Genomic DNA, 24807 nt, shown 5'->3' on the forward strand with positions numbered 1-24807 from the left:
GCGGTCCGGGGAGACATTGCCGCCGGCACCAAGGCTCAGTCACAGCGGCGGGGGCTTCTCGGTGCAGACACGCTTCCCCAGCGGGGTGGCTGGAGTGCATGCTCCCCTTGGGGTACCCATGCTGCCTGTGTCACACCTACACTCATGGGCCCAGGACACGCATGCATTCAGGCACCCCCGCCCCCCCCAATGTGCAGATACACACATCCCCGGAGCTATGCACACAGCTCCCCAACTGCCACACACACTGGACCTGCTCAAGCCCGCCACACACCCCCATGCCATGGGGCCAGCTGCTTAGCTTCTCTGAGCTGCCTTTCCATGTCTGTCCAATAGACCCACCTCCTCTCTCCCGCACATACCTACCTGTGTACACATACACCACAGACATAGAATCACACGCATGGTGACTGATGCGTCAATGCATTAGGCCTCAAAGGTTGTAGGATTCCAGCTATGCCCTTGAACCCTCCCTGCCTGGAGAAGAGGAATGGCCTTGTGAGCACATCGTGAAGCCTATAACACACCCTGGACTTGCGGACCAGGCTCCTGTGGGGGCCAGGAAGGAGACAGACACGTAGGGCAGTGATGTTGGGAGGAGCAATAGAAAAATCACTGACAAGTCCTGGCCGGGTAGCTCAGTTGCTTAGCCCAGTGGTGGGCAAACTCATTAGTCAACAGAGCCACATATCAACAGTACAACGACTGACATTTCTTTCGAGAGCCAAATTTTTTAAACTTAAATTTCCTCCAACGCCACTTCTTCAAAATAGACTCGCCAGGCCGTGGTATTTTGTGGAAGAGCCACACTCAAGGGGCCAAAGAGCCGCATGTGGCTCGCGAGCCGCGGTTTGCGAACCACTGGGCTAGAGCATCGTCCCTATATGCCCAGGTGATGAGAGTCGGGGCACATACAGGAATCAACCATGAATGCATAAATCTCCCTCTCTCCTTCCCTCCCTGCTTCCTTCCCTCCACCCCTTCCTTTCTCTCTAAAAAAATCAAGAAATAAAAATGTAAAAAATAATAAATAAAAATCACGGATGGGGCATTGGGCCAGCCCTTGCCCCCCGGTATCTCTTCATCCTCACAACCACCACACACATGGGGCCTGTTTGATCCGCATGGGCTCAGCGAGCAGCAGCGGCCTGCACAGGGCACACGGCCGGATGCCGACAGAGTCCCGGCCCAGCCCGAGCCCCGGCCTGCGGGCTGCACAGTTAGGACTTGATATCTATTTCTATTTATATATTATCGCGATATATGCCATAAAATCGTTCACACACCATAAAATTCGCCCCTTTGAAGGGCCGTTCAGTGATGGTTAGAAGTCCACACAGAGTTGTGCAATCATCGCCACGGGCTGGCTCCAGACATTCCATCACCCCAAAAGGAAAACCCAGGAGCAGTCAGTCACTCGCCACCCTCCTCCCCAGCCCCTGGCGACCAGGAGTTCCACTTTCGGTCTTTGTGGATCTGCCTGTTTCGGACACTTCTTATCAATGGAATCACACGCTCCCTGGCTTCCGTCCCTTACACAACGTTCGGGGTTTCATCCACGAGGCAGCACGAGTCACTCTCTCAGCCGGGACTTGCAGCACCTTCCTGTGTCTGTGGCCCCCAGACAGGACACACAGGAAGGCTCTCTGAGTCATGAACACAGTTCCTAGTGAGCAAGCACACACCCCCCACACACACACACACACTCACACACACACCCTGCACCCAGACACTGCTTGCACACCCAGCCCTCTCGCCTCTGGCTTGTGCATGTGCTGATCTCTCTGCCTGGGACCCTTCCCCCCCCCCATCCCTTCCCACCACCTTTCCTCAAGCGGACCCCCACTCTCCTTTTTGCTCTCATCTCAGAGGCCCCCGCCTCAGGGAAGCCCTCCAGACAGGACACTTGGAGCCTCTCTCCTGCTCTGCCACCTCCTCCTCCCGGCACCGCCCCCGTTTGCAGTGACATAGTCAGTCCCGTCATCGTTGGCTTCTTGTCTGTGTCTACGTTGGACTGCAGACTCCAAGAGGGCTTGAGAGAGAGTCTGTTCCGTCCACCTCTGGCCCCACACTGGCAGAGCTCGGCGCCCCGCACCCAGTTGGCATGTCATAAATGTTTGTGGCACAAAGACTCGAGCCCGAGGCCTATGTCCTGTACGACTAAGCTGACCTATCAGTGACCTCCTCCTGCAGGACAGACTGTTTTGTCCCTAAAGGACACACACTGGTCTGCCAAGGGCTAGGTCCTGGCCAGATCCAGTGACACAACCCGGCCCAGAGGAGCTGGAGCCTGGCCCTGCGGAGGCGCGGCCGCCTGCCCGCGGGCGAGTTGCTTCACCTGTTTGGACTCAGTCTCCTCACCTGTCCAATGGGGCGGCTGGAGGGCGGGACCGTCTCTCAGGGCTGTTGTGAGCATGAATACCAGTGAACTATGTCAGGCATTCGGGACAGTGGGGAGCCGTCCAGAGTGGTAGCTATTATTATGTGAGCTGGTATTCGACTGTTTGTGATTCCTTCCACCTGGACTTCGTGTTTGCCTGTCTGCTGTGCGCCTGTGCGTAGAACTAGTGCGAGGACCGGTGCTGCTGTGTGGGGTCATGGCAGTCCGCCTGTACCTGTGGCTGGGTCTCCAATTCCTCGGAGTGAGCCTGGCCTCCCAGAATTCCTGACCAGCGAGGGTCACATGATTCCACCATGACCCCTCCCACTTCGCCTCAACTCAGAGATGCTGATTCTGCAGCATGGCCCTGCAGCTCCCTGAGCCGTACGGTGGCCCCGGGCCTGATCTCGTTGTGGGAGGCAGCAGATGTGTCTTGTGGCCCGAGGACTGTTCATCCTAAGCAGTGGGCATGATGGACGCAGGCAGGCACTCGTGTGCTTGCACATGTGCATCGCAGACAGTCAGGGACACACACACACACACACACACACACACACACACACACACACGCTCTATTGTTCTGACCCTCCCGTGTGCCTGTTGAACGGGCTTCCCGGGGCAGCGGTAACAAAGAAGCACAGACTGGGGGGCTTTCCTGACAGAGTTTATGGGCTCCCCGTTCTGGAGGCCAGAAGTCTGAGAGGAAGGCGGGGACGGGACTGGGTTCTTCGCAGGCCGTGAGGGAGGGCCTTCCCAGGCCTCTCTGGCTTCTGGCGGCTTCTGATGGTCCTCGGCTGGTGGACGTTCTCATGTGTCTTCACCGGGGCTGTCCTCTCAGTGTGTCTCTGTGTCCAAACGTCCTCTCTCAGAAGGACACTGGTCAGGGCCCACCCTCCCTCACGACCTCCGCTTAACGAGATCATCTGCAAAGATACTGCCTCCAAACAAGGTCCCATTCACACGTCCTGCGGATGGAGAACTCCATTATCTTTTGAGAGGACACAACTCAACTCATCACACCCCCAAAAAATGGCCAAACATGTACTGTCCGGCACGCGTGCTAACGTTGGATCGCCCGAGGCACACACGCCTACGGACACCTCTCTCTCCCTTGTTCCAACACCAGCGAGGGCCCCTCCGCACAGCCAGGGCCCCGGCGATGAGTAAAAACACACAGCCAGGGTCACAACTCTCACCCAGCCCTCTGCGGAGGCATCAGCTTCCTGGTCCTTCCCGCCTGCCAGAGGGCGTCCGGGGAGAGAACGGCCGCAGGAAGGCTGGGGAGCTGGGGTGGCCTCTGGGGTGGCCTCTGGGGTGGCCTCTGGGTGGTGGAGGAGACGGGGATAGCACCTCCAACCTCAGGTTTATGGGCACCGCAGGGGCCTGGCCTCACAGTTTTGGGTCGGCTCATTCGGTAGGTAAGATGGAGCTGCAGGGACCAGGGATCCCCAGGGCTCAGGGCCAGACCTCTGGCCCTGTCCCACTCTGGTTCTCACCGTCTCCCTTCCCTCTGCAAAATACCACCCATCAGTGCCCAGCTCCCTGCCTTGTCTCCGTGGTCCCTTCTGTGGTCCCTCTGCCTGGGCCTCTGGCCTCACTCCTGCTTCTTCTTTTCTCTCCTGACCCCAAGTTCCAGGCAGAGGGTGTGGCCTCTCTGCCAGATTTTCAGGGTCCAGCGGGGAGGCAGTGGCGGAGCAGGGCCCTCTCATGGGACGGGGAAGTCGGGCGGTGTTGCTCCCTGGAGCTGTGCCATGACGGCGCCTCGGAGACCGGCACACAGGCACCCGGTCCTCAGTGAGTGAGGTGGGCACCACGTGGACGTGTATGCCGGTGGCCAGCAGCCTTGCAGATACCCAGGGGCCTGTGGTGACCGGCGTGCGCCTCCTGAGACCCAGATGACTCAGAGTGACACACAGCCCGTGACACCCCTCCCCCACGGACAGGGCCGGAGCGGGCAGGCCCATTGCAGACACTCGCAGAAGCTCCATCTGGAGAAGGGGCCAGGGTTTCCTCTCGCAGCCCCTCCCTGCTCTTTCCCTCCATTGTTATTCCTCCTCATTCCCACCCCCACCCTTCCAGGGCGCCGAGGTTCCCAGGCTCCGTGCAGGGGTGGAGTGGGTGTGTGTGGTGGGGCAGGCCAAGACCCTTGTGCCCGCTGGTCTGTGTGCAGTGCCATGCGTGTGGAAGAGCAAGCCTACGGCCACATGCGTGCCAGTGGGGCGGTGTCTGTGCCTCCGTGCACACAGCAGGCTCCTCAGTGCACACAGTAGGCTCCTCAGTGCACACAGCAGGCCGCCCCAGTGCACACAGCAGGCCGCCCCAGTGCACACAGCAGGCCGCCTCAGTGCACACAGCAGGCCGCCTCAGTGCAGTGCACACAGCAGGCCGCCTCAGTGCACACAGCAGGCTCCTCAGTGCAGTGCACACAGCAGGCCGCCTCAGTGCACACAGCAGGCTGCCCCAGTGCACACACCAGGCTGCCCCAGTGCACACAGCAGGCTGCCTCAGTGCACACACCAGGCTGCCCCAGTGCACACAGCAGGCGCGCCATAAATGCCTCTGAGATAGCAGTGGGGCGGAGGGGCAGAGTTCAGGCCACACAAGGAGGGGCCAGCAGCAGAGCTCCGGATTCGAACCTGGTCTCAGACACAGCTCAATAGCTAGCGTCGCGGGGCGAGCGTGACTCAGTTTCCCCATCCACAGGAGGGAAAGTCTCCTCGCCTCCCCACGTGGCGGCGGGACACCAGATAATGCACGGAGGCGCTTAGCTCAGAGCTGGCCCTGAGAACCCTCATTATGCCTTCCCTCCGCCCCACCCTCTCCCAGACGCTGGGGGTGGAGAGGGGCGCTGACCCAGGCCCCAGACAACCCCCCCCCTCCCGGGCGAGCAGGAGTCCCTGCTTCCTCGGCCTCTAAATTGGATAATTGGAGACAGAGGCGGCTGGGCGAGAGACAGAGAAACCCCCGAGTGGGCGCAGGGCAGGGGCCCGGCCTGGTTTCTCCAGGCTGGAGGCCCCGACCCGCACCAGCGCCCACCCCTCTGCGAGCCGGCGGTGCCAGCCTCCCTCTGGTGCCCGCCAGGCGCGCGGCCTCCCGCCGCCCGGGGCAGGGGGCGGGATGCCCGGCGGCGGCGGCGGCCCCGGCGGCGTCTCCCTCCCTCCCAGCCCCAGGCGGCGGGCGGCGGCGCGGGCAGAGGCGGGGCGTCTGCACACACCCTCCCTTTGTGAGCGGCGCCTTCCCGGGCGGCCTGGCGCGCGGGCCGGGGCACAGCGCCAGCGCCCGGAATAGCCTCCCTGCCCCGCCGGCCGCCCCACGCCCGCCGGAGCCGCCGGACCTGCTGTCAGCGGGGCTCGGGGGGGCGGGGGGGGGGGGCAGGCCTGCTGCAGGGGACGCAGGGCGTGCTCAGTGGCACGGGGCTGCAGCGCCACCGGCCTAAGGGCAGCAGCAAGACCTATGTGTGTGCAGCCCCTCCCTCTGCTGGTTGCCAAGGCCCATGGTGTTGGCCTACCTGCATGCAGCCCCTGCTGTATGCAGACCCCCACCTACATGCCAACGGCCACTGCGCCAGTCCCTTCTTCCCGCAGCACCTACTGTGTGAAGCCCCTCTGTATACAAAGGCCCACGGTGTGCAGACCGTTGCCTGTGTGCAAAACCAATATGCACACACCATCTGCATGTAAACACGCATGAGCAGATGTCAGCCTGCATGTGAGACCCACTGTGTGTGAGACCCCACCTGCCTACAAACACCTACAGAGCGTAGACACAACCTCATGTGTGCAAATGACACTGACATTCAACCACCCACTGTGTGCAGACACTGACATTCATCCACCCACTGTGTGCAGCACCTGAGCGTGCACACACCCACTGGGCACAGGCACAGACACATTCTCAAACACCCGCTCTCGGGGACGTCCCACACTTTGAAATGCCCTGGTCGGTGCAAACACCCACATAGGGGTAAAAACCCTGATGCGTGCTCACCTGCGTTTTGACCTGTACATGTGTGGTCACCAGGATAGTGCAAACATTTCCCAAGTTCGGTTCTCTGCTGTACAGAACCCCTGGGCCTGCAAATACCCACAATGTGCAGAGATCCATCTGGGCACCGGACCCTCTCTGAGGGCCTGTGCGTATGCCCGGCCTCCACTTGCAGACTCTGCTCTGCTCGGTTCTCTCTGGCTCTGACTGTGAGGGCTTCTGAGGATGTGGGAGGAAGTGGGTTGCACACCCCTGCACGGTGGGGGTGTGGGCGGTGGGCTCAGGCCTGCGGGCCGGGGCCGGGCCTCCTGGGGCCTTCCGGGAAGCTCGGGGCACAGGTGCAAGGGCAGGCAGGCTCTGTGGGCAGGACGCCAGCGGGCGGCTTCCCTGAAACTGGGCACAGCAGCTGGGAGCGGTTTCCAGGCCGTCCGGCCCCGCCTGGCCCCGGGGCACTCTCGGCAGATGGGCAGGGCGTACAGGCAATGCCAGGGAGCAGCCGGGCCCAGCCTGCACATGCCTGGACAAGAGCCACGGGTGGACTTGTGCACAGACACCTGTGCGCACGAGTGAACTCTGCTCCCCACATGCAGACACACAGGCTTGCATTCGTGTGTTGCATGGGAACCACACGACACAGGCAATCACCCGAGCCTCCTGGGACAGGGGGTTTCGTCTGCGTTGCTCACTGCTGTCTCCAGCACCTGACAGTTGGCTGGCGCTCGCTCCGTAAATATTTGTGGAGTGAACCAATGGATAAAAGGACGAATCACTTTACAGCTATGTACTGAGTGTCTCCATGTGCGGGGCACTTGCACATCTGGGAACCACAAAAGGATCCGTGGCCTGACGAGCTAGACATGCACGCAGGGCTGCACACATGCTCACAGCCGCACACGTCTGTGAGTACACACACACACACACACACACACACACACACACGTTGAACAGGAAACACCTAAGTCCATTTCATTCACTCACCCGCAGAAACCAGAGCCAGGGTGCACACGTTTTTGTGCGCACAGTTCTCCAAACTCTTCCCGCCCTGCCAGCCGCTGTGTGGCCCACTCAGCCACCTGGAGACCCTCCCCTTCGGAGGCCACTGGGTGTCCACGCCTGGGTGGGGCGGCTATGCCAGCAGGGCACCTCCCGCCCGCCCTGCCTGGAATCCCCGCCTCTGGGGCTTAGGCGGTTTCTGCAGGAGGTTGGGGGATGAGGGCTGTGCGGGATCTGAAGGCCTGGAGGAGCAGTTCCTGGATTCCCCTCCAAGCCATCCTTCCGCCTCACAGCTGGGGAAACTGAGGCCCGGGCACTGTGAGAGGCAGGCGCCCTGCCGGGCCTCTCTGCTTCCTCACCCCCTTGCAGCCATGAACAGTGGGTTCCCAGCCTGGGCTCGGGGCTCGGGGGAGGAACTGGAGGAGGAAGCCTGCGGAGGGGGAGGGGGGGCTGTCTGTGTCCCGGAGACAGACGCAGAGGCAGGAGGCCCAGAAACACCTTGCAGACAGACACACACAGCAGGCGGCAGGCGGAGTTCTAATCTGGGGCTCACAGACACAGCTCCTTCCTGTGGCAGATGCTCTTCCCCAGCCTCCAGATGGGACTCCTGGGCCCCTGCCCTGCCGGGGGGAGGGGGGATGGGGGGAGAAAGAGAAGGGGGGGGTCGCTTAAGTATTTTTGGTGTGTGTGCATGCATTTGTGTGTGTGTGTGTGCATGAGTATGCACATGTGCATGTTTTGTGGTCATAATTGTGTGCATGTGTATTTGTGTAGGCATGTGCATATTTTAGTGGGTGTTATGTGTACACACATGTGTTTGTATATATGTTTGTCTACCGGTATGTATTGGTAATTGTGTGCATGTGGTTGTGTAAATGTGTGTTTTGGGTATGTGAGAGTACACACGTGTTTCTACGCACAGTTTTTATGGGTGCACACACATGTGCTTGTGTGCTGTGTTTGTGTATCTCTCTGTTCATGCACATTTGTTTGAGTGTGTGTACTGGACAGGGACCCTCCAGCGCACTGGGTGTCCCCAGCAGCCAAACTCAAGGACCTGCTCTCTTGGGGCCTGGAGCAGCTCACCCCCCCCCCCCCCAACAATGTCAATAATAATAACAGCCATCATCTACTGTTTCTTTACTATGTATGGTGCACTTTTCTAAACACCTTTCATTAATTTTCTCAGCCGGTTTTACTGCAGTACAGTTCACAAACAGAAAGCCATACTTTTTAGGTGTACAATGGATGAGTCCTGACCCACAGATACAGTCATGTAAACCTGCAGGATCGAGACTCAGAGCAGGTCCATCATCCTGGAAGGTTGCCCCTCCCCTCGCCCCCTTACTGGCCCCTGCGGCCACCAGTCCTTATAGGCGGGCGTTTTCCAGGAAGTCACAAACAGGACCACACGGCACACAGCCTTTTCAATCAGTTCTCCAAACTCAGCAAAATGCATTCGAGACGCAGCCTTGTTGTTGCATGTATAAGTAGCTTGTTCCTTTTATAAAAAAAAAAATTGAGCTATAATTCACATACCATAAAATTCACCCTTTTAAAGTGTGTAATTCAGTGGTTTTCAGTATGTTCCTAGAGTTGTGCAACCATCACCTCTATCTAATTCCAGAACATTCCATCGCCCCAAAGAAGCCCTGCCCCCGCGGGCAGCCACCCCTCCCCCTCCCCCGGTCCCTGGCCTCCACAGGCCCCCTCTCTGTCTGTGGATGTGCCTGTCCTGGCATTGCACACGAAGGGGATCACACACTGCGTGGCCACGTGTGTTTGGCTTCTCTCACTTCCAAGTGTTTTCGAGGTTAGCTTGTTTTTCTTCATCTGCTGACTCGAATTCCATCCTGCGGACGGGCCTCAGTTTACCTGTTCAGCTGGGGATGGAGAGCTGGACGGTCTGCAGTGCTGAGGGGACTGGGAATAAAGCTGCTATGGAGCACTCAGCTGGGCCTTGGTGTGGACCTGTTTTCACTTCTCTTCCATCGCACCTGGGGGTGGGATTCCTGGGTCCCACGGTAAGAAGACACCCACATCTATTTATTAATTCACCGGTTCCTCATACCCTAGGAGGTGAGCACTATGACTAGATCCACGTTATGTATAAGGAGAGCAAACTCTCACAGATCTCTCTCTCTCTCTCTCTCTCTCTCTCTCTCTCTTTCTCTCTCTCTCTCTCACACACACAGGCAGGAATCTTGCCCCAATCACCCACGGGAGGCCCTGCAGGACTGCGCATGTGCCCACGGCTCCTCCATGCACACAGCGCCGTTGTCACAGCCCACACCCCACAGCCCACAGCCCACACCCCCAGCACAGGAGCCGGTGGGGCCGCAGACCCAGACGTGCTGCAGACACACTGCGATTTGTTCATCTTTCCAGCCACCCCGTCTCGTCCTGACAGTAATTAGCTCCCAGACTGGCGGGGAGACAGTGAACAGGCTCAGAGTCATCGCCCCACGCCCACAGGCCACGGCTCCCGGCTCCCGGCCGGTGTGTCCGGGCTGGACGTCGTCACCCCGATCCTGCGGGCAGCCCCGGAGGGCCAGGCCCGGGCCCCAGCCCCGTCCTAGAGACAGCCAGGGCCGTGCAAGCCACAGTGCAAGCCGCAGTGCCCCACGCGGGACCTGCCCCGGGGGAGGGGGGTGCAGGCAGGGGGTGGACTGCCGCTTACACCCCGGGCAGGGCCTGCCGTGCGTCACCCCGGGTGGTGTCTGTCCGGCGCGGGCCACGCAGGCTCCTGGCTCTCGTGGATTGGGGAGGGGAGGCTGGGTGGCCGTGGCGAGGGCTCGGCCCGGCCTCAGGGTGGGCACCGCGGCGGCCAGCACCCCCACCCCGGGCGGCCGGGCGGCGGGCCCGGAAGCGCGGCGGGGCGGCGCTGGCGTCACGGGTTTCCACGCGCGGGCGCGGGGGCCGGGATTCCCTGCGCAGGGCCGCCCGTGACGGCGGCGCCGGGAGGCCGCCGGGCGATGACATCAGCCCGCTCTGTGGGGGCGGCGGGCGGGCGGGGGCCGGGGAGGGGCGGGGAGAGCGAAGTGAAACCGGGCTCCGCACCGCCGGCCCGGGCTGAGCTCTGAGCCCTGGTCCCGAGTGCCCCCTGCACAGACTCCCACCCGGGCCCAGCGCCCACTGGGCACGTCCTGCAGACCGCCGAGGCCGTGCTGGTCCTCAGCGCCCGGCCTTCAAAGAACCCCGTCCGGAGGGAGGGCCGGGCCCCTGCCCGGGAGCCCCCTCTCCTGCACCCGGGCTCAGAGCGGGCGTGCGGGTGCCTGCGCCCCCGCCAGGCGCGCCCAGGCCGGGTCTGTCCCCCGCAGGTCTCCCCAGCTCCGGCCCCTGCGGTGGCCAGGGCAGGGCCTGTGCCCGGGCCGGGAGCCGGGCCGGCGGGGTGTGCCCGGGGCTGGCCGCCTTTGTGCTGAGGCCGGGACGAATGGATCTAAAAATAGCGCCCAGGAGGCGAGGGCTATTTTTAGCCGCTGGCTCCGGACACTCCCAGTTCCCGGGTCAGCAGATCTGGGCTAGGGCTGCGGGGAGGGGGAGTAGGCTCGGCCCCCACCCCTGCTGGGCGCCCCTTCCCCAGGTCTCAGGGCCAGCCGGCCCGGGGGAGGGGAGGCCAGCTGGGGACAGAGCCCGAGTGGGGTCCTCTGGAGGGCAGGGGAGGGGTCGCCCAAGGCCACCTCTCCTCCAGCCCCACCCTCCCCGGGCTCTTGTTGGGCAGGGAGGCTGCTTTCTATTTCGGGAAGGTGTTGGAATAATTTCCCCAGCTATTTTTAGCTGGTTTGGGGATTCCTCCAACCAGGCTGGCCCGCCTTCTTTCCTCCTGCCCCTCCTCCTGCCGCTCCTCCTCCCCCTCCTCCTCCTCCTCCTCCTCCCCCCCCAGCCCGGGACACAAGGCTTGCCTTGCTCATAAGGGGCAGATAAGGACACACAGCCCTGGAGCAGGGTCTCCGGCGGGGGCAGACCTGGCGTGGGGAGACCCCAAGTGTTCTGGTTGGAGGGCTCTCGGGGCATTCCTAAGTGCCAGGTGAGCCAGACCTTCCAGTCTTAAGGAATCCATGACACCCCACCTTGGAATGCCACCTCCAGGGCAGGGCGGGGCTCCTGGACTCTGACCTTTCACCTCCTTTAAGGGTTGTGACAGTCTGTCCCGAGGAGAAGGGATCTCGGCCACCACATCTGTCGGCTGGGGCTCAGTGCCCCCAGAGAAGGGCCGTTCGGGGAGAGGCCGCGGAGGCACGGGGAGAACAGAAGTGTGGGCTGCGTGGTAGGCTTATTCTCTGGCAGCTTCATCGCCATCCACATTCTTAGCAGCTGGGTCACCTGGGGGGACTGGCTTCACCTCTCTGAGCCCCAGCTGCCTCCTTCGGGAAAATGGGGTAACAAATGAAGAAATTGATTTAAAAAAATGAGTGAAAACATTAAAGATCTGAAATGAAAACCAGGCAGGCCAGGGGACAGGCGGCCCCAGAAAGGATGCAGAGCCGGGTCTGGCTGGAGCTGTGAGAAATATCCCCGGTTCTATCTACTCGGCTCCACAGCTTGAGATGACTCTCCAGCTACCTCCTCACTCCTCAGGCGGGGAGCAGACTAGGAAACTGAGGCCGGGGGGTAATTTCCCAGGCGCGGGGTCTGGTGACTGTGATGCACCGGAGGCCAGCACGGGCTCCTGACTGTTCTGGCTCCGACCCACGCGGGGTTCCACAGCTGCCTTCTGCATGCCTTCACCGTCCCTTCACTCACTCCGCAAGCATGTGCTGGACACGGACGCGGTATGAGTTTCCTAGGGCCGCTGTAACAACTCACCCCAAACTTAGTGCCTTTAGACACCCCACATGCATTCCCTGACATTCTGGAGGTCAGCAGTGAGAAGTAACCCCACCGGGCTGTAAACCAAGGTTTCCCCAGGCTGTTCCTTCTGCAGGCCCGAGGGGGAATGGGTTTCCTTGCCTTTTCCAGCTTCTGAAGGTACCCACATCCCTTGGTTCAACACAAGGCCTTTTTTTTGCTTCCATCTCCACTTCATCTTTTCTGTCTGACTGATCCTTTTTTTTTTTTAATTATATATATATTTTTATTGATTTCAGAGAGGGAGAGGGAAAGGAGAGAGAATCATTGAGCAGCTGCCTCTTACATGCCCCCTACTAGGGACCAAGCCCACAACCTAGGTGTATATCCTTGACTGGGATTGAACCCGGGACCCTTCAGTCCGCAGGCTGATGCTCTATGCACTGAGCCAAACCGGCTAGGGCTTGCCTTTCTCTGATAAGGGCCCTTGTGATGACACTGGGCCCACCTGAATAAGCTGGGATAGTCTCCTCATCTCAAGGTCTTTAAGTTAATCCCATCAGCTGTCTGGAAAATAGTCTCAGGTTCTGAGTACTGTACTAGGATGTGGACATCTTTGGGGAGGGACTATTATTCAGCCTGCCACAAGTACCCTCTTTTTAAAAAAAATATATTTTATTGATTTTTTTACAGAGAGGAAGGGAGAGGGATAGACAGTTAGAAACATCGATGAGAGAGAAACGCCAACCAGCTGCCTCCTGCACACCCCCTATGGGGATGTGCCCGCAACCAAGGTACATGCCCTTGACTGGAATCAAACCTGGGACCCTTCAGTCTGCAGGTTGATGCTCTATCCACTGAGCCAAACTAGTTTCAGCACAAGTACCCTCCTTTTTTAAAAAAAAAAAAAAAAAGTTATTTATTTATTTATTTATTTAAAATATATCTTATTGACTTTTTACAGAGGAAGAGAGAGGGATAGAGCGTTAGAAACATCGACATGTGTTAGGATAGTTCCGATGGGGCCATGGAGACTGGGGGCCTAGGTTCAGAGGTGGGCTATGCACCCCGGTATGGACTGAGTGCTTTTCTAAAGGCTTCTTACGGCATTACAGCCTCGGGATGGGTGATGGGCGGGCCCATGCCGAAGGCTCCGCCCTTCACACTGGCACACGGGCATCCTGCCCGGCAGGTTCCTGAGCTGCCTGGCCAATCAGAGCCGAGGCTCGGCGTCAGGTTCTGAGGATGCCTGTGCCTTCCTAGCTCTGGGCCTTCTGCACACCCTAACGGGGCAGAGCTGTGCCAATGCCTTCCAGGGAGCCTCCCGGGAGGGGTCGCAGAGGGGGTGGGGTGGGGTGGGATGGGGATGGAGTGGAGGTGAAACCTCACAGGCCGTGGTCCATCCTGGCCCTGGCTTCCCGCACAAAAGGCCCTTGTGACCGCCAGCTGAGAAGCATGTAAGGAGGAGCTCTAGGGAGGGTCCTAATTTGGGGGTTCGGGCTGGGTGGGCTGCCCGTTTCCGCTCAGAGTGCCTGGCCTGGCGGTGGGCATCAGCGTTGGAGCAGGGTCTGCTGCTCGCCATGCACCTTCCCAGGCCGCAGTCAGAGTCCCGGACCCTCAGGTGGGTCCCTGGCCCCCCAGACTCTCTCTCCTTCTGAGAAAGGCTCCGGATCCTCCGCCCGGGGCCTCTTGGATTCACAGAAACGGGCAGGATTGCCCCGAACAGACCGGGAAGGGAGGCAGCTGCCTGGCTTCGGAGAAACGGGCCGGAAACGCAGAGGAAGCAGCCGCAGGCCCAGGGGGAAGTCAGCTCAGCCCGGAGGCCTGGCTGGCCCTCTGCTGGGGTCTGTGCTGAAGCACAGAGCGTGCCCGCGGCCGCTCCGGCCTGCACATTGCCTTGGGTCACAGCAGGTACAACAGCGGGCGATGCCGTGTTTTTGCTTTTTTCTGAGCTGATTCCTGCAAGCCTGTTCCGACCCCCTGATAGAGGACAGCCTGCCTGCGGGTGGGGCCCAGGGACAGAGCAAACGTGGTCGGCATCGGGCAGGAAGCGCTCAGGGGAGGCAGAGGAGACAGCTGCCACGGGTGTGCACCGCAGACCACCTGGATGTTGGGGGCATGGCAGCAGCACCTTGAGGCTGTTGGCCAGCTGTGCTTGACGGAAGCTCACGGTGCACTTTGCGGCTATTGCATTTCTTCACAGCAGCCTCGCTGCCACTGAGCTCGTTGTGCAAGCGAGGGAGCTGACTCGCAGAGCCACGGTTCGCTGCAAGGCCCCAACGAAGTCCCTCTGCCCCTTCACCTGCCGCCTCTTGCTGGAATGCTTTAGAGGCCGTGCAGGCCCGCCAACACGCCCCGTCCCTCGACAGTCACAGGAGACGAGCTGGCGCCCCCGTCCCGGGCCCAGGCCCCCTGCGCGCTCCTGACCGGAGGTGTCTTCTGAAGACAACAGCATGTTCCACACGGTGCTGGCCGGGAAGACCAGCCGAAGGGGCCCTCCTCTCTCCTCTGCTCCAGGGGCGGCCGGACGAGGCTGGCAGACGAGGACAGCAGGAGTGAGGGAGCGGGGCAGCTTCCACTGCTTCCTCCCGGGGGGGGGGGGGGGAGCAGTTTCATGACCCGGGACCAGGCGCTGGCTTTCCCTGACCCCCGCAGGATGGCAGGATGGGGACCAGCTGCGCCCCATCGCGGGGCCCAGGCTGTCCCGGCCTGAGAAGTCCCCCTTTCCACAGGCACTCCGCATGGCTCTGAGGATGGGGACGTGAGCGCCTGCCCATCGCAGACCTTTTAGATTCCCCTTCTCCTCGGGGCGGAGGTCGGGGGCAGATAAACGACCTGGCGGTGCCAGCTGGGCTGTTCCTGACCTCGGAGCAGGAACCCACCTTCCTCCTGCTCCAAGCCCGGCTCTTACTTGGGACGTGAGGCTTTAGAACGGGGGTGGCCCTCGCACTTGCTCCAGAATCCCAGGGCTGCTCAGCCGTGATTTGCTATGTGAGGTCACAGAGCAAGTGCGGGGCGGAGCGGGGTCAAGGCCCTGGACACCTGCTGGCTGGCCCAGCTCTCACCTCCCCGTTTCTGTCATGTCGGCCGGCAGACTGCGCCATTCTGACCAGAGGGAACGTTTCTTTCTCAGCCTGGGCCTCGGAGTGCTTCCCAGGCGGTAAATGCTGTGCAGAGAGAGCGCCGCATTCTTCTCGCCGGCAGGCTTTACATCACTCTTTCCACTGTAAACCTGGGCTGGCTCCCATGGTCAGCCACACGTGTATCGCAGAGCGCGCCGAGCCTGGTGCGGCCACCCAGGGGGCACCCCCCGCCCCGGCCCCCCAATCCTGAGACTTTGCGGCTGCCTCAGGGTTCCAAATGTGGGATTTCCCCCCTCGGTTCTTTGGGGCCCTGGGGGCACGGAATCGCGAGCCCGCCCCACCGGCCGCCTGGGCTCCAGCGTCCGCCTGGGCGTGTGGGGGCCGTTCTGGGGGTCACGGGGACCAGCCAGGAGGGCGCGGACCAGACAGCAGGCGGCTTCTGCAGGCCGGGCCGTCCCCCCGGGAGGGTGTGGGAGCCGCAGTGCGTCAGAGGCGCAAGCCCTGAGAGACGGGATTAAAGTCATCGCTCAGATAGACACGTCTGCTTCGACACCACAGCCTCAGCAGCATCTCACGGACCCTTTCTCTGGTATGAAAACAGACTCTCTAAATATTGTAAATAAAACGTGTGCTGGGCGGGACTCTGGGGTGTGAATGGACGGCAGTCCGTCTGTCACTCACCTCACCTGAGGTGTTTCCAGACGGGACCACTGCGGGAAGGGCTGCCTGAACGCACCTCCCCGGACGTGCGGACACGCGCTGAGCTCCCCGGGCGGACACAGGTGGAAGGCCGAGGCGGGAGGAGGTGTGTGTCTGGTTTTATAAGAAGCTGCCAGACCTTCTCCCGGAGTGGTGCTGGCATTGCGCACCGTCACCGGGAAGCTGAGTCCCGGGTGCTCTGTGCTCTCAGCAAGGCCAACATTTTACCTTGGAGGCCTCAGGCGATGCTGGGGAAGGTGGTTTTTTGTTTTGCTTTGTTTCTGGTAAAATATAATTTTAACTATTAGGTGCACATCCTGCGGGGTTATGTGCACGCACAGTGTCGTCTATCTCCACCGTCCATCTTCAGCACGTTCTCATCTTCCCACCAGAAACTCTGTCCCTGCTAAACACGAACCCCCACCCCCTCCTCCAGTCCTGGCTCCCACCATCTTTCTGTCTGTGAATGCGACTCCTCCCGGGACCTCACGGTGTGATCTCACAGCTTTTGTCCTGTGTCACTCAGCACAGTGTCCCCAGGGCTCACCTGTGTGGCGGCAGGCGGCAGAATGCCCCTTTAAGGCTGAGAAGTATGTGTGTGTGGACGGGCCACCCCTGGGCATTTGGCTGCTGTGGTGCCCCCTTTAGCTGTTGTGAGTCAGGCTGCTGTGAGCATGGGAGTGTACATCCCTCCGGGAGTCCCTAGGTATGTACACACAGCAATGGTTTTGTGTGTACATGCCTAGAAATGGGGCTGCTGGGTCCTGTGATAATTTTGTTGGGTTTTGAACTGCTTTTAATTAAAAAAAATATATATATATTTTATTGATTTTTTACAGAGAGGAAGGGAGAGAGATAGAGAGCTAGAAACGTCGATGAGAGAGAAACATCGACCAGCTGCCTCTTGCACACCCCCTACTGGGGATGTGCCCGCAACCAAGGTACATGCCCCTGACCGGAATTGAACCCGGGACTCTTCAGTCCGCAGACCGACGCTCCACCACTGAGCCAAACCGGTTTCGGCTAATCTTTTAATTTTTGATACTCAAGGGATAATTTTTATGTAGTTGAATTTACAAATGTTTTATACAGAGAAAGTTCTTCTCTACTTAGCAGTCAGAGTCACCCATTTGCAGGTTTATTATTAAAATGTTAACTCTTGGTGGTGTGGTGTGAGCTGGGCCGCGGCTCCCTGGTCTTCCTTGGAGTCCCTCTGGTGGTCGGGGTGGTTTCTGGGTGACTGGCGAAAGGGGGTGCAATTGAGATCTCCCCATGGCCTTTCCCAGGGCCATGCCAGACAACACTCCCAGCCGTGGGCACGTGGCTCCCGCAGAAAGCCTTTCCCCTCCACGTGCGGGCCAGCGACACAAAGCCCGCCCGGCTGACGCCCGTGAGCGCTGCCGCCTGTGCGGCTCCGCCAGGCGCCTCCTCCTGGCGCAGGCAGGGGTGGTCACTGCGCGCGTCCCACCCTCCCAGCAGCGCCATGGCGAAGGAAGGGCCCGGACTGGAGACAAGGAGCAGTGAGCCTTTTTATTGTGGATTAATTCACTTCGTATTGACAACACCACACAATATTAAAATACTGCGAGAAAGTGGAGTGACACACCCGGAGTTTTTGTTGTTGTTGTTGTTGTTAAAATCAGAAATAAAACCCGCCCGGCATCCAGAGGCAGACGGGGAAGAACCCAGCAGACCCAGATTGCTTCCGAGACCAGGAGCACGGGGTCACACGCTCGGTAACGGGTTCCCTGGCGGGAGGAGGGCGGAGTGTCCGGCGTATGGCTTGTTTCCGGGGGGACCCGTGGCAGGCTGGCTCCTTGTCAGTGCTCTTGAAGGAGGAGTGTCTTTTGGTGGCTCCACGTGGGCCAGAAACTGCCCCTGGTCACTGGAGCTTGGGGCGAGAGAGTGAGACACCAAGGGTCTTATCCTGTGGCCCGGAGAGTGGGTGGGGGGGTGGGTGAGGGGCTCTTCACCGGACAGATGAGCTGCTGGGCCCGGAGCTGTCCTGGGCCAGTGGCAGGGACATCAAAGCCGGAACGGCAGCACCTTCCGCCCAGCTCAGCGGGTTTCCATCCCCTGGGGCTGGAGGTCACACCGAGTCACTTCATTCTCGGCCTGGGGGTCACCTTTGGGAGGATGGGCAGGGGGCGTGGTCTAGCTCCTTCCTGAGGAGGGGGGGTGAGGGTGGACAGGGCTGTCACCAGAGCAGGGGCTTGGCCAGGCCAGGAGGGCTGGCCACCGGAAACACTGAACGGTTTCTGCACCTCCATGCCTGCCTTGTGTCTGTGTCCGTAATTCTGCGTCTCCCCTCCACCACACACACACACACACACACACACACACACACACACACAGGAGATGCTGGATTCCCCAAGGCCTGTGCTGCCGCCACCTCCAGCTCCCTAACGGGGGGGGGGGGGGGGGGGGCACTTCCGGGCCGACCGCCCTGAAGCCACGTTTTGGCGGCGGATGCTTGATCAGGAACGCACAGCTTTCTGTATGCGTGGCTGGGAGCGCCTGCTGCTGTAGGTGACACTGTGGACAGAGAGACTGACTCTAGACGGGAAAAGGAGCTTCGTGTGTGTGTGTGTGTGTGTGTGTGTGTGTGTGTGTGTGTTTCTCAGCTAGAAAGAAAACCACAACCGGACGCCAGCCAATCGCCACCTCCCTGGGGTCGGAGGTGTGGGCCCCTGAGCAGGCAGGGCAATGGGGTGGGAAACTGACTGTCCTCACCTTGCTGGGCCTCAGGTTACCCAGGCCACTCAGACCCCAGGTTTTCCGGCTCAGAAGCCGCCCCAGGCCCAGCCTGGAGTTTGCTTCAGGCCTGGGGGTGAGGGGGGCGGGTGGGGAACATGTTGGCAGGCTGAGCCCATTGCAGGCCATGGAGCTATGGACTCGGGTTCAATCCCTCCTCCCTCGGCCAGGGCCCTCGGCTCTGCTTCCTACTGGCTTCTCCGGAGGCCTGGGGTCCGGACACATGGGGGGGGGGGGGAGGGCTTAGAATGACCGGCAGGCGGGGGCACAGAGAAAGGGGAGGTCTGGGCCCCTGGGCGGGATCGGGACCTGCTGTCCTCTCTGGGCCTGGTGGCCGGACAGGGGAGGGGACAGGAAGAAGGATGGGCGTGCAGGGATCTGATGCAGGCTCCAGGGATTAAGGCTTCTGTCATGGAGCAAAGGGGGCGCATAGTAACCAGTCACCAGATGGCCGGTGGGAAGGGCCGCAGCCTCGGTCTCCAAGTCTGGCTCTGGGCCGCTCCCTGCCCTCTGGGGTCACTCCCCGGGGCCCTAGAACCGGTGCCGGGATGTGAGAGGCTCCGAGCACAGGTTCCCGCTCAGGCTGCCTCCCGCCTCCCCTGACCAAGGGCAGGCCTGGGGGTGCCGGGCTCCCCGGGCCCCTGATGCTCCCAGACCGGCTGGGGGGAGCTGCGCCTGGGGAGCTGGTGCAGGGTCCTCCCGAGCCTCCTTAGCTCCGGCAGGACCGGAGCCGTGGCCCCGGCTGTGCGGTGAGGCCGGGCTGGCGGCTGTCCGGTCCCCGGGCACGGCCTCGGGCGCTGACATCCAGGGGGCCACAGGGCAGCTTCGGGCTCCTTCCTTCCCACACTTTGCCTCCGGCCCCGTCACGGGCAGGCGGAACCCTGAGTGCAAGGCTGTATGGGGTCCTGGTGGCCACGGTGGCACTGGCAGGGGAGGAGGGGCCCATCCTCTCACTCCTTTCACCGTCCGTGTCTTGACAGAGGAAAAGTGACTTTATAAAAAGCCCCCCCCCCCCAAGCCTGGACTCCACGCCTTATCACGTTCCCCAGGCTGCTGGGGAGAGGGGTGGGTACGCCTGTGCCTCGCACTGTCTCCGGCCAGAGCGCTGGGTCTGAGGGGTGTGGGAGCCAGCAGAGAGCTCGGAGGCCCCCGCTACCCCAGACCATTCACACGCCTCACACCCGCCCCGCCCTGCCCGGACCTCCCCCCCCCTCCCCCCCCAGGCTGCCACGGAGATAAGTGAAAGTGGAGAAAAACCAAAATAAAACAATAAACCCTGAAGAGCCCAATATGTTCACAACTTCTACTTGCCCAACCAATGTCGGTGCTTAAAACAGAACAACACCCCGCGGGCCACTCCAGGGACCAGGGCAAGGGGCTGGAAGCCCTTCCTGGGAAGGGTGGGGTCCCCAGGAGAGGGGCGTGGTCACACGCGGCACATGCCAAACCAGCGCCGTACAGCGGGCGGCACGGGGGACACGGGGACACGGGCGCGTTTCCCAGGCCACGCTCCGCCCCCCCGCCCCCCAGGCCCCTCACACAGCAGGGCCAAGCTCGGCCATGGACACTGACGGCAGTACAGACAACAGCTTTCTAAACGATAGGGAGATTATTCCTGTAAAGCTCATGACAGCCCCCGGCCCCACATTCACTCGGCTTTACAGAAGAAAACGCACTGCGGAGGAAGTTCTTTTTACAAGTGGCCAATTGTGTGAGACGGCCAGCCGCCCAGGCTGCCCAGGTCACCGGACCAGCGGCCAGCGCCCCTCCCATCCCTCTCTGACCAGCCAGCTCTGGGCCACAGCTCCCATGGCAAGTGAGAGCTTAAAAATATGGCGACCGCATCCTTTGGGCATCTCGGTTCCCCCTAACGGGAAGTAGCTGTGCAGCCAGCAGCCCTGTTCCGGCCCCGCGGGCAGCGCGGTTCGGCCTGGAACCCATCGTTGCCCAGCGGGTACAGTTTACGCCGTCTGGGCGGTGGTGGAGCTTTGCATTTCTTTTGGCATCACACGTTTCAGGGACCCAGAGTGCTTTGCTTTGACTACGCACTGAAGGATGCCCTGACAGAGACACAGAGAGAGGAAGGGTTAGGGGAGAGAAAGAGAGAGGGAGGGAGGGAGAGACACACAGAGAGAGAAGACGCAGAAGGAGACCAGGCTATAGAATGACACAAGGCTTCTTGTCCTTGAAGGGGTTCTCCGAGGCCGGGACTCCCACCAGCAGGGGGTCGTTCCGGGCATGCTGCTCGCAGTAGCTCATGAGTTCTGATGAGGCTTTGGAGACCTGAGCGTGGGCACAAGGATGAGAGAGAGAGAAGGTCAGAGGCTGGTTCATGTGTGTTCACAGCACGGCCGAAAGGCGGCTCCTGCCCGTGTCCCTCGGCTGACGACGGGCAGACACGCGTGTCCCTGCACACATGGCCGGTGGCTCAGCCGGGGAAAGAGCGAGCCACTGACACTCGCTGCAGCAGGGACGGGCCCGGAACGCGGGATGCTCAGCGGGAGGCGCCAGGCACAGAGGGCAGCTCGGTGTGTGGTGCTGTTGGTGTGAAATGTCCAGAAGAGGCGGGTCCCCGGGACAGGAAGTGGACTCAGTGGCTGCCAGGGGCTGGGGGAGGGGATGGAGGGTCATTGCCGATGGGGATGAGGTTTCTTTGTGAAACGATGAGATGATTTGGAATTGGATAGAGGTGATGACTGCACAGCACCAAATATATTAGATACCGCTAATGATAACGTTTAGACTGTGTACTTAAAAATAATTTTTATTGATTTCAGAGAGGAAGGGAGAGGGAGAGAGAGATAGAAACATTAATGATGAGAATCACTGATTGTCTGTCTTTTGCATGCCCTCTCCCTCTCCCCTCGGCACTGGGGATTGAGCCTGCGACCCGGCATGTGCCCTGACCGGGATGGAACCATGACCTCCTGGTTCTCAGGTCGACCCTCAACCACTGAGCCATGCCGGCCAGGCTATGTTGTGCATTTTACCACAATTATCAAAACACTGAAAAAGAAGGACGGAGCATCCTACAACAGGAGTTGCCCAGGTTTTGAAAAGAAAAGGTCAGAACGAGATGCAGCCTCTTTAGGAGTCGGCCTAAGACGCCATCCCACACGAGAAAGGACTGAACAGTGAGACCCCTGCTCGGTCATCGGCGTGACCGAGGGGCACAAGACCAGCCTGCCTGCATCTCCTTCCTGCGCCCCCGGAACCCACTGGGGTCCATGACCCCGTGAGGGCCCTGACCCTTAGCACCACCGGCATCGGAGCCCCCAGGAGAGGAGGGGGAGGGGAGGGTCCCCGGGAAGGCTGAGGGGGGGAACCTGGCACTGAGCATCGGGCAGCTGAGGGTCACTTCAAAGGGCGCCCCCTGGACCACATGCCCCGTTCCTCCTGACCCTGCATTTGGGGAGCGCTGCCGGGGCCACCCCGGCTGCTTGCCCCCGCAGGGCGGGGGGCTGGGCTGCAGGTACCCTCGGGTGGGGTGAACAGGATGTCTGTGGGTGCCTGGATCCCATCCCAGGGGCAGGAGCTGTCTGCCCACGGGCTCCCTTCCTCAGCCCCTTGCTTTCTCACCGGGAAGGCCCGAGGGCAATGAGCCGTGCAGGGGCTGCTGAGTGGCTCTGCCACACCGCACACCCAGCCGCCCTGCCGGGACGCTCCTGCCCGCAGGCGGTGAAGTGGCCGCTGCGGGGAAGCCGCCTTTGATGGCAGAGGGAGCGTGGCTTCAGAGTCCTATTTGGAAAGTGCCCCTCCCAGAGGACAGAAATAGTCACCGGGCCCCAGAATAGCTGGTGCTGTGGCTCCGGCGTGCGGCCCCCGCCCGTCCCTGGCACCCACAGGAAGGCTCTGCCCACAGTGCCAGGGCCGCTGCACCGCCGCGCAGCCAGCCGTGGGCACTCTCCCTGCCAGGCCGGGGCCGGCTGGCCCTGCAGGCAGGCTGATGCTCTGTGGCTCCGGTCACCACTTTGGGGGATGCAAAACCTCAGGCGGACCAGAGGGAGAGTGGGTGACCTCCCCATTCCCCTCCTCCCCGCTTTCAAGGGCGGGGGGGGGTGCTCCTGAACATCAAAGGGCAGGGATGAATCACCGCTCCACCAGGCTGGGAGCTGGCACCACTCACAAAGGAAAACCACTTCAACCGGCCCTGCTCTTTCTTCAGCCTGGAGGAATGCTTTGAATGTGCAGAGTTCTGGAACATTCAGCCACCTCCTGGGAGGCACTCCCTGCCCCCTGCAGCAGCCCCCCCCAGCCCACTGGCTGGTGGCTGGTGGAGGCAGGGGGGGCACACAGGGGGAGCACAGGGGGATATCAAAACCACTCCGCTGGGTCCTCAGGTGTGAGTCTGCCTGCGCCTGGCAGGCCACCCCTCCTAATGACTCCCCGAGACCAGCAGCAGCGACGGGCACGGCAGAGGCTCAGGAACGCGAGTCTGAACAAACACGTGGGCTGGGAGCTGGTTTTGTGTCATCTGATGCCACTCCAGATGTCTCTGAGCATGCTTTACACAGCACGTTAACACTTAAGTCTGTCGGCTTTGAGCAGAGCCGATTAACCTCTATAATGCAGGGGCTGCATCTAATCAGTTGAAGGCCTTAGGGAAGAAGACCGAGGTCCCTGCGCAGAAGAGAGAATTTCTGCCTCCAGACGGCTTGGCACTCGAGCGGCAACACTGACTCTTCCCTGGGCCTTCAGCCTGCAGCCTGCCCTGCTGCCAGTCCCCCTACCCCCCGATGGCGTGAGCCAAATCCTTAAAATGCATCTCTCCTCCATATCTGTATCATCTATATCTGTATCTGTATCTATATCATCTGTACCTATACCTATACCTGTATCTATACCTATACCTGTATCTATACCTGTATCTATATCTATACCTGTATCTATATCTATACCTGTATCTATATCTATACCTGTATCTATATCTATATCTATATCTATATCTATATCTATATCTATATCTATATCTATACCTATATCTATCTATAACTGTATCTATACCTGTATTTGTATCTATATCTATATCATCTATACCTATACCATCTATACCTGTATCTATACCTATACCTGTATCTATACCTATACCTGTATCTATATCTATACCTGTATCTATATCTCTCTATATCTATATCTATATCTATATCTATATCTATATCTATATCTATATCTATATCTATATCTATATCTATATCTATATCTATCTATAACTGTTTCTATACCTGTATTTGTATCTATATCTATATCATCTATACCTATATCTATACCTATATCTATACCTATATCCATATCTATATAGAGATGCACACATATTCCATTGGCTCATTTCCCTGGCGATCCCTGACTGAACACAGGGAGCCGGGCTAACCCAGAAGCACCAAGCACCGGGCCTTCCAGCTGGAGACTCCCTGCCGCACCCGCTGTCTGCAGGCTGGGCTCTGGGACGGGCGAAGGTTCTTGGAGCCGCCTCACTGCCCTTGGCACAGTGGCCTGGGCTTGGCGAGAAGGTGCCTTTGGAAGGCGCCAGGCACCTCCCTTATGTAAGCAGCCCGCTGTCCATGTCCCGGGAGAGGGGAAGCATGTGCCCTGGATGCGCCCTGATGTCCCTCCTGCTCACAGTTCATCTACATGAACACCAGGTGTCCACGCACAGCCCGGCAGCCTCAGCCCGGACAGCAGGGGAGCCCGGACATTCACTGCAACGTGTACGGACCCTGAACACAGCTGCTCAGTGCGAGAAGCCAGACACCAAGGCCACACAGTGGGACTCCATTTCTGTGAAACGCCCAGAGCAGGCACATCCCCAGGGACAGGAAGTGGGCTAGTGGCTGTCAGGGTCGTGGAGGGGGCTGAGGGTGACTGCTACGGGGGCAGGGTTTCTTTTTGGGGTGAGGGGCCGTTTGGGAACTAGACGGAGGGGATGGTTGCACATTGTGAACGCACCCGAGGCCAGGGAATTGTGCCCTCCAAAATGAATGGCTAACTGGACGATATGCAGAGCATCCTTTTTTAAAACCCCTGTCCGCAGAGCTGGCGGTGCAGTGCTGCACTCCTTTATTTTGCTTTGCCTGCTTCTGGTCCCCGATGGGTTAAGTGTCTGCGAACAGAAACTGCCAGTCCTTTTTC

The 24807-nt window shown here is 60.1% G+C and overlaps 1 protein-coding gene across 5 annotated transcripts in view; it reads right to left on the minus strand.

The window, feature by feature from the left end:
- Positions 1-17436: 17436 nt before the first annotated feature.
- Positions 17437-24807, minus strand: part of GNG7 (G protein subunit gamma 7) — a 124449-nt gene continuing 117078 nt past the window's right edge. For 4 of the 5 annotated variants that reach the window (XM_084883576.1, XM_084883579.1, XM_084883577.1 and 1 more), the window contains one exon: positions 20372-20964. In XM_084883576.1, the coding sequence (XP_084739702.1) occupies positions 20839-20964 (126 nt within the window). In that variant the 3' untranslated portion in view covers positions 20372-20838. Of the gene's footprint in view, positions 20965-24807 lie in introns of all 5 variants that reach the window. The other variant, XM_084883575.1, reaches the window with a different exon arrangement.

The sequence above is a fragment of the Pipistrellus hanaki genome, assembly GCF_964339955.1.
Source record: "Pipistrellus hanaki genome assembly, chromosome: 5".
Classification (NCBI taxonomy): Eukaryota; Metazoa; Chordata; class Mammalia; order Chiroptera; family Vespertilionidae; genus Pipistrellus; species Pipistrellus hanaki.